The sequence below is a fragment of the Saxophila tyrrhenica genome (assembly GCF_035928015.1).
Source record: "Saxophila tyrrhenica strain CCFEE 5935 chromosome Unknown scaffold_31, whole genome shotgun sequence".
Taxonomy (NCBI): Eukaryota; Fungi; Ascomycota; class Dothideomycetes; order Mycosphaerellales; family Extremaceae; genus Saxophila; species Saxophila tyrrhenica.
The window spans coordinates 19,833-32,572 of record NW_027041763.1 but is presented as its reverse complement, the minus strand read 5'-3'; the positions used below and the strand labels follow the sequence as shown (position 1 = coordinate 32,572).

General features: G+C 56.7%; 7 protein-coding genes across 7 annotated transcripts; 4 read left to right on the top strand and 3 right to left on the bottom strand.

The window, feature by feature from the left end:
• Positions 1–287: 287 nt before the first annotated feature.
• LTR77_011077 (uncharacterized protein) lies at positions 288–3,512 on the bottom strand (the record flags this gene model as incomplete). The annotated part of the gene is made up of 1 exon (XM_064808289.1): positions 288–3,512. One exon carries the CDS (start codon positions 3,510–3,512, stop codon positions 288–290), a length of 3,225 nt encoding a protein of 1,074 aa, XP_064653515.1.
• A 323-nt stretch (positions 3,513–3,835) lies between these two features.
• Positions 3,836–6,218, top strand: MCM5 (minichromosome maintenance protein 5; the record flags this gene model as incomplete). Its single annotated transcript, XM_064808288.1, has 4 exons — positions 3,836–3,969; positions 4,024–4,150; positions 4,204–5,981; positions 6,053–6,218. The coding sequence occupies 4 exons, from the start codon at positions 3,836–3,838 to the stop codon at positions 6,216–6,218; spliced, it is 2,205 nt and encodes a 734-aa protein (XP_064653514.1).
• A 909-nt stretch (positions 6,219–7,127) lies between these two features.
• On the top strand, positions 7,128–7,376 carry LTR77_011075 (uncharacterized protein; the record flags this gene model as incomplete). The annotated part of the gene is made up of 1 exon (XM_064808287.1): positions 7,128–7,376. One exon carries the CDS (start codon positions 7,128–7,130, stop codon positions 7,374–7,376), a length of 249 nt encoding a protein of 82 aa, XP_064653513.1.
• A 230-nt stretch (positions 7,377–7,606) lies between these two features.
• LTR77_011074 (uncharacterized protein) lies at positions 7,607–8,730 on the bottom strand (the record flags this gene model as incomplete). Its single annotated transcript, XM_064808286.1, has 2 exons — positions 7,607–8,560; positions 8,617–8,730. The coding sequence occupies 2 exons, from the start codon at positions 8,728–8,730 to the stop codon at positions 7,607–7,609; spliced, it is 1,068 nt and encodes a 355-aa protein (XP_064653512.1).
• Positions 8,731–9,942: 1,212 nt separating this feature from the next.
• On the top strand, positions 9,943–10,315 carry LTR77_011073 (uncharacterized protein; the record flags this gene model as incomplete). Its single annotated transcript, XM_064808285.1, has 2 exons — positions 9,943–10,061; positions 10,087–10,315. The coding sequence occupies 2 exons, from the start codon at positions 9,943–9,945 to the stop codon at positions 10,313–10,315; spliced, it is 348 nt and encodes a 115-aa protein (XP_064653511.1).
• A 216-nt stretch (positions 10,316–10,531) lies between these two features.
• Positions 10,532–11,082, bottom strand: ubc7 (ubiquitin conjugating enzyme Ubc7/UbcP3; the record flags this gene model as incomplete). Its single annotated transcript, XM_064808284.1, has 2 exons — positions 10,532–10,785; positions 10,839–11,082. The coding sequence occupies 2 exons, from the start codon at positions 11,080–11,082 to the stop codon at positions 10,532–10,534; spliced, it is 498 nt and encodes a 165-aa protein (XP_064653510.1).
• An 880-nt stretch (positions 11,083–11,962) lies between these two features.
• Positions 11,963–12,730, top strand: LTR77_011071 (uncharacterized protein; the record flags this gene model as incomplete). The annotated part of the gene is made up of 1 exon (XM_064808283.1): positions 11,963–12,730. The coding sequence occupies one exon, from the start codon at positions 11,963–11,965 to the stop codon at positions 12,728–12,730; it is 768 nt and encodes a 255-aa protein (XP_064653509.1).
• Positions 12,731–12,740: the final 10 nt, after the last annotated feature.

Here is a 12,740-nt window from a genome sequence, read left to right as displayed (position 1 = left end):
GGTCGTTCAATGTTCGTAACTGCTCTATACGAAGAAGAAAAAGTGGAACGACAATGCAGGTACCAATCTTGGCTTTCAGATGCAAGGCAACTTCCAACGACAGGCTGCATGTATAAGGTAAAAGTACTCGGTACAGTGCAGCCTCAAAGGTTGCAGAAAGGACGTCAAAGGCAGATTGCTGGACAGCTCAATTCGGGGAAGACGAATGAGTACCGCTGAATCGCTGACATCGAGATATTGCTAACCCTGTACAGCCCCTCCAACCCCCCATCCCACCTCATCTTCTCTCACCCCCCACCCCCAACCCTCCCCTCAACAACCCTCACAACCTCCTTCCCCACCCCATCCAAACCCTCCACCGTCCCCAACTTCCTCTCCAAAACCCTCGCATCCCGCATCAACACCCTCCCCTGCTGTTCCCCTTCAAAAACCTTCTCCTGGAAAACCTTGCTCCACTGGCCCTTGTAAGCCTCACCGATCTGTCCCATAATCACGCCCACGTCCACTTCGTTCAGATGCCTGCTCAGCACTCGATACAGCGTCAGCGTCTCACGGGTGAGAGTCTCCACATATTGACTCCCCTTCTCCTCATCCACATCCCCCTCGACCGCAGCCACCGCGGCCAAGTCGAGGGCGTGAAGCGCCTTAACATGCGCCCCGGACCGCGTCGTCATGATCTCGACCAACTTCTCGCCAATCCCGCGCTGATGCTCCTGACACACCCTCCTCACCTTCTCCCACTCCCCCAACACCCCGCCTTCACCCCCGGCTTTACTCCCCGCAGGCAAATGCCTCCTCACACACTCCCGCAAATACGGCACGAGCGCGACCACGAACCCGACCGCCTGATGCGCAAGCGCGAGATGCTTGGTCGTGATATTCTTCAAGCCCGCGGAACCCCTCGTCGCGCCGGCTCCCAAGACGAGCTGGCAGGCGCGGGAGTTGAAGGTGCGGAGGACGTCGAGCAGGGCGGCGGAGAGCTGGGGCGTGAGGCTGGGGAGGGACGTGGTGAGGGCGAGGAGGGTGTCGAGGGTGGGGAGGAGGGCGAGGGCGGAGGGGACGAGGAGGAAGCGGGTGGAGTCGATGTAGGCGGGTTTGGCGGCGGGAACTTTGGTGGAGGCGGGGGTGGGTGTGCCGTTGACGGTAGGGTTGGGGGTCGTGGTGCCGTTGGGTTGTGGTGCGTCTAGTTGGTGGTCTGCGGGCTCCCAGATGGGTGGAGTAGCGTTGCTCCATTCTGGTGGGTCCAAGGACATGCCGCCTAGTACGCGCTGGAGGATTTTATCGTCATCTTCGCTGAAGTCTGCGGTGTTCCAGCTGTCGTTGTCGAGACACTGGGCTATTCGTTCGGTCTCGGCAGTACCGAGTACCTGCACGAAGCCTGAGATCTGCGCATTGATGAGGCCCTTGAGCGCTTGCCCGCCTCGGCCGGAGACAGCCTCGCATTCATCGGCAAACAAGCGATTGAGCGCAAAGTATCGCAAGAAGCGCGGCTTCGCTAGACGAACGGACTGCTCGTTGCGCACCTTCAGCACACGTGTGATCTGCGTCTGTGCCGTGTCGACTGCCTGCCCAAGTAGCGAGGACATGTCGAGCGCCTGACTCAGCTCATCAGGCTTCGGAAGTTCATTCTGCATCTGCCGCTGCTGCTCAGCGACCATGCTCGCAGATCTTGAATGACCCTTCCCCCCCTCGCTCGCCAAAGCTCCGGACGTGATGTCCAGCAGAATCTTCGTCTGGGTGCCGACTCTCCGCAACGCTTCACCAACATTCGTATAAACCTTGACCAGCAATCCCTCAGCATCCTCAGCATCCAAAGCTCGCAGGTTCCTAGCCAAGATCGAGCTCTTCTCCTGCTGGCTCAGTCTCCCTCCTCCTCTCGTTGAAGTGGTAGCCGAAGAGACCATGCTGTCTGCATCTTCGTCGTTGGAAGAAGGCAGATACCGCCGAATGATGGCCTTCATCTCCTTCGTGACAGCTTCTCGGTACGCAGCGGTCGCAGGTGCGGTATAGCCAGCTCGTTGCAGACCCTTGAGCGCAGACAGTAGATTAGCTCGGAACTCCGGCGTGGTCTCCATATACGTAGGTGGAATGCCTCGTTGTCTCGACCAGCGTTTCAGCGTGTCGGATGACGGCACTTTCTCGATGTGTTGTCGGAGGTCTGACATTAGTATGGTGGTGAGGCGGTTCGCGAATCCAGTACCAATCTTGAGTTGTAGTTCCTGCAGCCCAGAATCCAGGCCTTGAAGCGCTTTCAGTGGCCGTAGATCTATTAGCTGCCTCTCTCCTCCGTCCTCTGGCTGTCCGCACACCAATCTTCCTACCCGATCCATCTGGTCGGCCGCCTCGTCGAAGTTGCCCTCTTCAACAAGCTCATCCGCCCTCTTGACGTTCTCTACCACTTGCTGTACCTGCGCCGTCGCGGCGCCCAACTTGCCCAGGTTCGCTCTTCTCCTTCGTTTTGCAGCCACCTCTAATCCCGCCACAGCCACCTCTTGATCTAACCGCCGCAGATCCTCCCTCAAGCTCTGTATCTTGGCCACACTCTCTTCCGCCTCCGTCTGCAGCTCCTTCAGACTCCCCAATGCTGCGAAGAAGCCCGAGCTGGCGGTGCTGATGCTGTTGATCAAATGCACTTCCACTGTGTCCATGTACCAACTCAGCTTTTCCTGTAGTATCGCATTGGTGGCCAAGGCTTTTCGAGGAGGAAGTGGCGTGCCATTCGCGGCTTTCTGCTCGGGCTGGGGCGTGCCTGGCGGAGGCCTTACTATTTCGGCGCGCTCGGACACGACATCAAACGTGCGTGGGTTCTCGAGGTGGAAGTCTTCGTCAAAGTAGACCGAGGGAATCGTGGTAAGAGGTGTGGGCTCGTTGCGATTTCGACGGTGACTGCCCGTCGCGCGTCGACGATCTCCTCCAGGTGTCTGCGGCGTAGGTGATAGCAGTGGTGAGTGGGCAGTGCGCGGGGTCGTCGGCGACATCAAGCCGTCCTTGCCCCAACGCCTGTCCAGCGCCTCTGCAAAGCGATCGGTCTTCTCCAGCTCCCTGTCCTTCTTCAGCCATTGCGCCTGCTCTGGCTCAGCTCTACCTCTCTGGAAGCTTTCAAACAACGGCCCTATTCGGGAAAGGTAATTGCGAAAGCTCTCCGGCGCGACATGTGGGATGTTGGTCAGGGTGACAGGAGGGATGTCTCGCGTGGTTGGAGCTTTGTAACCTGCCGCTGCCGCCGACGTCGCCGAGTGTGGTAGAAGGCCAGTCCGCACGATGGGCGGTTGGAGCAGGGTGGAGATGGCATTCTGGCTGGTCTCTCTTACAGCGCTGCCCCTCCGTGTGTGTGTGTCTAGACTCCCGCCTATTGATGAGACGGAGGTGTTGCTGGCGGCGCTTCCTCTTCGTGGACGGTAGCGGTTGCTGGTCGAGCGTCGCGCGCTCGTCTCCGGAAAGGGGTAGCCAGATCTTTGAGAGGTTGGTGAGTCCGGTGAAAGGCCATCTATCGAGAAGGATGGGGATGCCATGGCCGAGGGAGTGGACTCGAGGGTGCTGCTGGCCGCCTCATGGGGTGCGCTTCTTGTCCTACTATATCCACTGGCTCCTCATGGTCATCGCATTGCGATAACGTCGCGCTCAGGAAACCTTTCGATTGATCGAGATGTACACTCTTGTCGACGTATTGACATCTCAGGGCCAGATGCTCGATCGGAGGCTGACACCCGCTCGCCGAGCCGAGGATTCCCCAAGTAGACGCATTAGTGGCTGCAGGAGGATCGCGTCGCGTTGGAAGCGCGTCTCATCCCACTTTGAATCTACACACCACCGCCACAACGACGACCACGCAAGAATGGACCGGCAGTCAGTGTACACGCTCAGCCTGTTCGGCGAAGACCGCGCGATCGAGGAGAGCAACAAGCGGGTGCAGAAGGAGCTGGTCGACTTCATCCTCGACTTCCACCTCGACAATGTCTTCATTTACAGGTGAGGGGAGCAGGTATTGGGAGAGTACAAGGCGAATGCTGATGCGCAGTGCAGAGACCAGATACGAGAGAACGTGCTGTCGCGGCAGTACTTCTGCGATATCGACATTGCCCACCTCATTGCCTTCAACGAGCATCTGGCGCACCGGCTGAACAACGAGCCGGCAGAGATCATCCCTGTCGTACGTACAACACGACTCAAGGTCAAGAGAAGCAAGTCTAACCAGACGCACAGTTCGAAGCCGCCCTCAAGACATGCACCCGCCGAATACTCTACCCATCGCAAAGCGTAGAAGACCAGCAACTTGCGCAAGCCCTCCCTGAACACCAACTCCTCATCCACTCCTCCGTCACGCAGACTTCTATCCGAGGTCTTACCGCCACAAACGTCTCACATCTCGTGCGAATACCCGGCATTGTCATTGGCGCCAGCACGCTTAGCTCCAAAGCAGTAGCCCTACACATCCAGTGTCGAAGCTGTGGGCACCCAGAGAGACTCAGCATATCTTCTGGCTTCACAGGCGTCACGCTTCCTAGAGTCTGCGGACGGCCTCAAAACAATCCGTCGGATGGCGACAAATGCCCTTTGGATCCATACTTTGTGGTGCACGAGAAATCGCAGTTCATCGACCAGCAGGTACTGAAGCTGCAGGAAGCACACGACGATGTACCGGTTGGAGAACTACCTCGCCACATCCTGGTCAGCGCCGACAGATACCTCGCCAATCGAGTGGTGCCCGGCTCAAGATGTGTGGTCATGGGTGTCTTCAGCATCTACAACAGCCAGAAGAACAACAAAGGCAGCGGTGCAGTCGCTATCCGCAACCCCTATCTGCGCGCTGTTGGCCTGCAAACAGACCTCTCCCACAACCAAGCCGGCGGCATGGGCATGCAGTTCACCGAAGAAGAGGAGCAAGAGTTTCTTGAAATGTCCCGCCGGCCTGACCTCTACTCCCTCTTCGCTTCCTGCATTGCACCCTCCATCTACGGCAATGCCGACATCAAGAAAGCCATCACCTGCCTGCTAATGGGTGGCAGCAAGAAGATCCTCCCCGATGGCATGCGTCTGCGTGGTGACATCAATGTCCTGCTTTTGGGTGACCCCGGAACAGCCAAATCCCAGCTCCTCAAATTTGTCGAAAAAGTCTCCCCCATCGCCATCTACACCTCCGGCAAAGGCTCCTCGGCCGCCGGTCTGACCGCCTCCGTACAACGCGACACCAGCACCCGCGAGTTCTACCTCGAAGGCGGCGCCATGGTCCTCGCCGACGGCGGCGTCGTCTGCATCGACGAGTTCGACAAGATGCGCGACGAAGACCGCGTCGCCATCCACGAAGCCATGGAACAACAGACCATCTCCATCGCCAAGGCGGGCATCACCACCATCCTCAACGCGCGTACGTCCGTCCTCGCCGCCGCAAACCCTATCTTCGGCCGCTACGACGACCTCAAGACCCCCGGCGAGAACATCGACTTCCAGACCACCATCCTCTCCCGCTTCGACCTCATCTTCATCGTCCGCGACGCCCACGACCGCGCGCAGGACGAGACGATGGCGAAGCACGTCATGAACATCCACATGGCGGGACAAGCCCGCAACGCCCAACAGCAACAACAAGCCGAGACCTCCGAAATCCCCGTCGAGAAGATGAAACGCTACATCTCCTACGCCAAATCGCGCTGCGCGCCCCGCCTATCCGCCGAAGCAGCGGAGAAACTCTCCTCCCACTTCGTCTCCATCCGGCGGCAAGTCGCGCGACAGGAACAAGACGCCAACGCGCGCTCGTCCATCCCCATCACGGTGCGGCAGCTGGAGTCGCTGGTGCGCATCACGGAGGCGCTTGCGAAGATGGAGCTGCAGCCCGTCGCGACGGAGAAGCATGTCGACGAGGCTATAAGGCTGTTTTTGGGCAGTACGATGGATGCGGTGATGAGTGCGGGTGGGGAGGCGGGAGGGGGGAGTAGGGAGTTGGTGGAGGAGGTGCATAAGGTTGAGGAGGAGGTTAGGCGGAGGTATGTTCTTTTCTATCTCTATCCGTTTGAGGCGGTGGTGGTGTTGAAGGTTGTGCTGACGCAGATGATAGGTTGCCTATTGGTTATACCTCGTCCCTCGCCACGCTACGCCGCGAGTTCGTGGAGCGAAAGGGCTACAGCGAGCAGGCGCTCAACCGTGCTCTCATGGTGCTGAATAGACGGGAGAGCGTGCAGTTCCGGCGAGGCGGGAGTCTGGTGCATCGGAGCGGTGTGTGAGAGTTCTTGCTGATCATGGTGGTATGCTGGTTCTGGTATGAATGCTGGCTGTTTGGGAAGGACTACGAGCATGATGGAGATCCAAGGCGTTTATGGCGAATGAAGGACGTGTGTACGAAGGAACTTGCGAGCATGTGTTATGAATATACTTACTTTACCCACCAGTGCAGGACAGGCTCTGACTGTTGGGCTAATCGAGTCGATCGATCCAAGTCTCCAACATCTTACCTTCCTCGAAGTTGGAAATGCCTTGTTCGCTGACGCCCAACTTGCTGTCTCTCACCGAGATAACATGTTGATATATCAGGACCTGTCCTGTGCAGAAAAGAACTCGCCAGCATGTGCTGTGAACAAACCTCTTCAGCTACTTTACCAACGCACGACAGGTTCTAAGCGTTCGGGTCAACCATCCGATTTCCGGGCACCTTAACTTCTTCCGAGTTGGAGTGCCTTGCTCGCTGACGGCGGCTGAGAGCTGTCACGTCGTCTCTAGGATCGACGACGTGAGGTGGTGGTATATTCACCCACAATCGTCGACACTGCCTGGTAGTTCAGCAGGGAGAACTTGGTACACTGCCCTCTCCATCCTGTCTCAATCCCTTCACAACCAAGGTCACGCCTGGCACCGCCTGTCTAGGCACATGTAATAGCGTCGCATGCCCCGCAGTCTCGAGCACTCTGAAGCCAATGGCGAACCCACTTAGACAGCACATCGCGGGGTCAGAAGCAGGTTTCGGGGTCACACGACTGAACCTTGGTCCCTCTCGGAGGTGTATGGTAGTGAGTAGAAAGGTATAAAGAGGTACCTCCCTCTCCTAGAGAGCACGCGACCTTTTCCCTACCTCATCAACACACCAATCAAACCCACAACAACTCAACCAAACCAAACCACCCAACCGCTCAACAGTCATGGACAAAGTAAAGGAGAAGATGGGCATGGGCTCCTCCTCCTCCGGCGGAGACAAAACCCAACGCACGCCCGCCGAAAAGCGCGAACGCCGCGACCGTCGCAAGGCCGCCAAAGCCGAGGGCAAGGACGCCAGCAGCAGCAGCTCGAGCTCGAGCGAGGACGAGAACGGGAACAAGTACAGTGAAGAGCAGCGGCAGGAGAGGAAGAGGAGGCATGCTGAGAGGAGGGCGCAGAGGCAGAAGGTTTAAACCCTCCCTCCGCAATGGGAAGGGTTTGACGGGATGAAAGGCAGCGGAGGATATGGAGGACGAGGGGAAGGTAGAGGGAGGAAGGCTGCGGGATGCAGAAATGGCTGCTTTACCTCTTTTGAAATGAAAATCAATAGAGTGTTTGCCATAATATCGATTCCCTTTCAATGTATCGTGAATCGTGTCTCGTGGGTTTTCAAGTCCAATGGGCGACGGCTTCGTACTCTCGTCTAGTTCTTCAACACATACCGATACCTTGGCTTACCCTCCTCAAACTGCACAATCGCCTTATTCGCATCCTTCATCGGCATCTCCTGAATCCACGGCTTAATCTTCTTGTCCGCAGCCAGTTGCAACATCTCTTCAATCTCCTTCGGCGAACCGATCGCACTACCCTCGACCGAGACACGCTTCGCGATCAGAGCGAACGGATGGAACTGCGGGAACGGATCTTCCGGCGCTCCCACCTGGATGAACCTCCCGCCCACATCGAGGAGTTGGAGGTACTTCATGATGGGAATATTGGCGCCGGAGACCGTGCTGACGATGAGGTCAAGAGAGCTAGCGTTCTTGGTCTCCCAGCCCTCCTCCTGCGTGGCGATGAAGTCGTCGGCGCCGAGCTTCTTCGCGTCCTCTTTCTTCGACGTCCCGCGGGAGATGGCGACGAGCTTGTCGGCCCCCAGAGCCTTGGCCCAGAGCAGTCCGAAGTGTCCCAGGCCTCCGATGCCGATGATACCCACACGCTTGCCTGGTCCGCACCCGCCCATCTTCAGCGGTGAGTACGTCGTCACACCCCCGCAAAGCATAGGCGCAGCATCTTCCGAAGCCAAACCCTCTGGAATGTTAAAGACAAAATGCCCATTCCCGCGCCAGAACTTCGCGTAGCCCCCCTGCGCCTTCTCCCCCGAAGGCCACTTCCCACCATACGTAGTCGTCTGTCCGTTCTGACAGTACTGCTCGTAGTCGTGCGTGCACTCCCTGCAGCTATTGCGCAAGCAGCTGCCGGACTGCGCGCCGACGCCCACGCGGTCGCCGACGCTAATCTTCTTGTCGACGTTCTTGCCGACGCGAATGGCTTTGCCGACGATCTCGTGGCCGACGACGATGGGGTAGTCGGTCGGACCCCAGCCGCTGCGGAGGGCGTGGAGGTCGCTGCCGCAGATGCCGCAGTGGGAGATTTCGATCTGTGGTGAACGGGTTAGTGGTGGTAGGTTGTAGTTTGGTTGGGAAGAAGACTCACGTCAATGTCCGTCTCCTCGAATGTCTTTGGGTCGTATGCCTGCCAGACCAGCTTTCCCTCAGCAGAGTCCTTGTCGAGACCGACCCAGCCTTCGAACTTTTGTTGAGATGCCATTGCGAGAATCAGATGATGTGCTTTCGACTTGTGGTTTTGCGTTGGCTCGCTTGTGGTGAGTACAAGAATAAAATGTGAGGTTAGTGTAGCAGGCCATTATATGTACTTCCGTCGAAGGCCGCACCGCCGCGGTCTCCCGCACGCACCGTACCCATGGCTCTTAACACCGTGGTCTCCCAAACCTTAGTCGTCATAGTGATAGTGGCGATGATGTGAACTGCAGTTGAAGAAAAGTATCGTCTCCACTGCGAGCAGCAAAGCTCCGTAAACTCCGACCGCGGAGTGGTTTCGCGAGACATGTGAAAGTGACAGCGAGGAAGTGTTGAGAGTACGGTATTGAGATGAATGAGAGAGATGGGTGACGTGTTACCTGTGGTGATAGAGGACATGGAGGCAGGAAATGGTGTACTCAAGTAGCATCCCGCTTCCCCTTGAGCCAACGCACATGAACAGCGAGTTGATGAGAGACGTCTTGAGTGGAAATACCCGGACATATCGACGGCAAGAGTCCGTTGATGATACTCTTCCTGCTTGAAGCGAAGAAAGTGTGTGGTCTCCTGCCTCGTAAGCAGCGAGACCGATCCGCGCGCGGACGCGGGACGCGGCCATGACCAGATGTACTGTTCCATGCTGAAATCTGCGTTGAATCCTGACTTCGTCCCAAGCATCAATCGACTGCCACCGTCTCCTCCTCCAACAACGACCGCACACAGCTTTGCACAGTCACCACCACATCGCCCGCAACTTTTGGAGTCTGTAAAGAACAAGCACCTCAAGCAAACGTGGAGCCGGCCCGCTGCCTCAGCCAGTGCCAAAGCAGTAGGTACCAACGGCCTTCACAAGCAACAAGCAGTACGCCAATCAGATCACGACATTGCTCTAGCAGTTTTGCGGAACGGAAGACCGTCGAAGAGTGCTCTCCCGGTCAAATGGACTTGCCATCTTGTGGTTTCTCACAGCTGCTAGTAGTGACGAGAATGCTTCGGTCTCACCCACCACCACCTCGACCAGCTCTCCTCGCTGGAAGCACGATACTGCAGCGTGTGAGAAAGATGGAGTCCCGTGGGCTGGCTAAATTCTTTTCCTTTCTTGATCCCTTCCGTTTCCCCTTGTCTTTCTTGTTGCTGCTTGGTAGGTATATCTTTGCTCTGCAACAACTCTGATCTGGCGACAACTACGTGTTGTACCAGCAGCAAGCAGGGGGCCAAGAGGATGTTGCGGAAAGTTGACCTGAGGGTGCTGCCAGTCCTCATCGTCATCTACCTGCTCCAGTACCTCGACAAGAACGGCATCAATTACTTCTATGCACCGGATACTGTATTGGCAACATCGTAGGTCCTCAACTTTCCGCAACAGCGAGGCGCCATATTACCACTCGGCGTACATCGCTATGCTAGTGGGGTACAGCGTGAAGCTGCTGATGGCGGCGGTGCTGTACGTGTACATGTTTACAGCCAGCAACAAGAGAGATGGAGAGGCAGCGGCGGCTGGTGTGGTGGATGACGAGGAGGAGAAGGCGGCGATTGAAATGGAGAGGAGAGATTCGACGGAGATGGAGAATGAAGGGTTAAGGTATTCGCTATAATGCTTCGCGGTCGATCGTGATACTGTTCTAATGCAACAATTGAATTAGTGATCATTGTGAGAGACATGGTGTCGATGCGTTGGCTATCACTGTGTGAGGAACGTCCATAGTCGAGACCGCACGTATGCTTCATTCATTCGTGGCTCATGCCGTCAAAAAGCCTCCTGTACCCTATCGCCATACTCCACGCTGAACCAACAATATCACCCAACAAACCTACAGCCCCAAACTCTTCCTAACATCCGCCTTCACCCTCTTCTCAAACTCCGGCCTCCGCTCCCTCCACATCCTCGCCGCATCCACATTCGCCGGACTCTCATCGTTCGGCTCCGCAATCATGCTCATCACCGAGATTAAAATCTTCTCCACGCTCTGGATCGGCGACCACCGCTCGGAAGCCTGCTCGTAGTGATTCGGGTCCTCGCCGGGGGCGTGCAGGATGGATATGCAGACGTTGCCGTTCGTGTAGACTGTCCCTCCATCAGCAACTCCCTCTCGTCGAGCAAGGTGCTGTGCTACGCACCATTAGGATGCCACAAATCACACAGGAACTTCATCGTCGGCGGCATCAAAGGATAGTCCTTGGGGAACTTCAGCTCCGCCGGAAACACTCCCCCTTCGTACGGACTGCCCTCAGGCCCGGCGATGATGGCTTCCCAGACGAACAGGTCGTCTTCGCTGACGGGGCCGGCGGTGATGCCCTCGGGCGGGTCGGTGGTGAGGTGTTTGTACTCTTGGTAGAGACGTTTGGAGGCTACGGAGTTCATGGTGGAGGTATGGTGATGTTTGCGTGAAGGATATGTGCTGGTTGTTGGAGGGAAGTGCTTTAGGTGACGTTGAATGTGAACTGTTTAGTCAGCGATGGCCGAGGCCTGTTCTCTGTTTCTTTGAGCAACAACCTGACCCCTTGTCACCTTCATTCTTTTTGCTACAACCACAACGAAGTTCTCTCATTTTCTCGAGCGCTCTCCGGCATGGGCAACATGGCGTTCGGCAGGCAACACGTTGACAACGACCACGTCACCCGAAGTTGTATTCGTCTTCATCCTCCCAACTCTGAATACGAGATGCAGCTCCCGCTCCTTCCGGTCGCGGGTGTCTGTACCTGTTCTGACCGTGCTCATCCGAGTGAGAGGATTATTTCTAAACGGCTGCGGCGAGCACGATGCTTCGCACGAAGGTAACGAGTGGTGGCGAGGAGCTGACATTGTCCTAGGAATGACAGGTAAGTATATAGACGAGGCACAAGTAGGCGATTGAATCGATTCTCCAAGTCAGTGTTTCCACCATATCGCGCATCGGGGAAACTTCCACAATCAACATGTCTACGGAGTGCTATCCGCCGATGCCACCAGCTGGCACCTGGCCATTACAGCCATCTCGAGAGTACTATTACTCACCCGAATACATGCAACAACCCCCAGCGGCCTACTACCCATCTGTTCAATACCAGCCACCATCGCCGTAGCAATCCCTCCAATACCAAAGGCACTATGAAGCACCCTATTTCGACCAGAGGTCCTACAGACAACGTGACGCCTACCAGCACCAACCCCAACCCCTGTATCCAGCCCCTACGCTCGCGCCTCAACATCCCATCTATCAACAGCCTTCGGATTTGGACCCACTGTCCCCTATCGTCCCTGGATGCGGCACTGGGATCCCGAGCAAATCTGGAGAAAATTCAACGACCCTCCCGACCCTTACTACGGCATCCCGGAAAGCGGGCGCTACCGGTACACCGCTAGCAGCCAAAGCTACTCAAATCACTCTGCCGGACAAGATATTCAGGAAGCCAGTCGAAGAGGTGAGCGAGGCTTAGGCGCTGAACTGCTCGGCGGCGGCGCCGGCGGGGCCTTTCTCGGGCACAAGATGTCGAAGAAGCATGGCGTGCTCGGTGCCATTTGGGGAGCGGCATTGGGCGCGATAGGTGCGGAGATGTTTGAGCATCATGAGAGGAGGGAGAGGGAGGAGAGGAGAGAGGATAGGGCATGGGATGATGGGTATGAGGATGGGGATCGAAGAAGTGGTGGCGATTACAATGATGATGAGCGAGAGGATGGGGATTATGAGGAGCGGCGGGGGTATCGAAGGGATGATAGGGACTATTATGACGACGATGGCTCTTCTTCTCCGCCTTCGGATGATTACGAAGAAGAGTATCAAGACGATTATCATCGGGATGACTGGTGGGGTTGGAATACTCGTGTCGAACAGTGTGGTATTCTGAATTCGTCTCACGTACCCGACAAGTCTGTGACCTCAACTCCACATCTCTCACCCACATCGCTGTGTCGTTTTAAGGGCATGGCCCATCGCTCTTCAGACGTGTCGCAGCTGGATTCTCGCGCAGCCATGAACAAATTTCAGCTACAGCACAACGTGCTCGAAGGTCCCATCGGTCGTCTCTTCTGACAATGTCCAG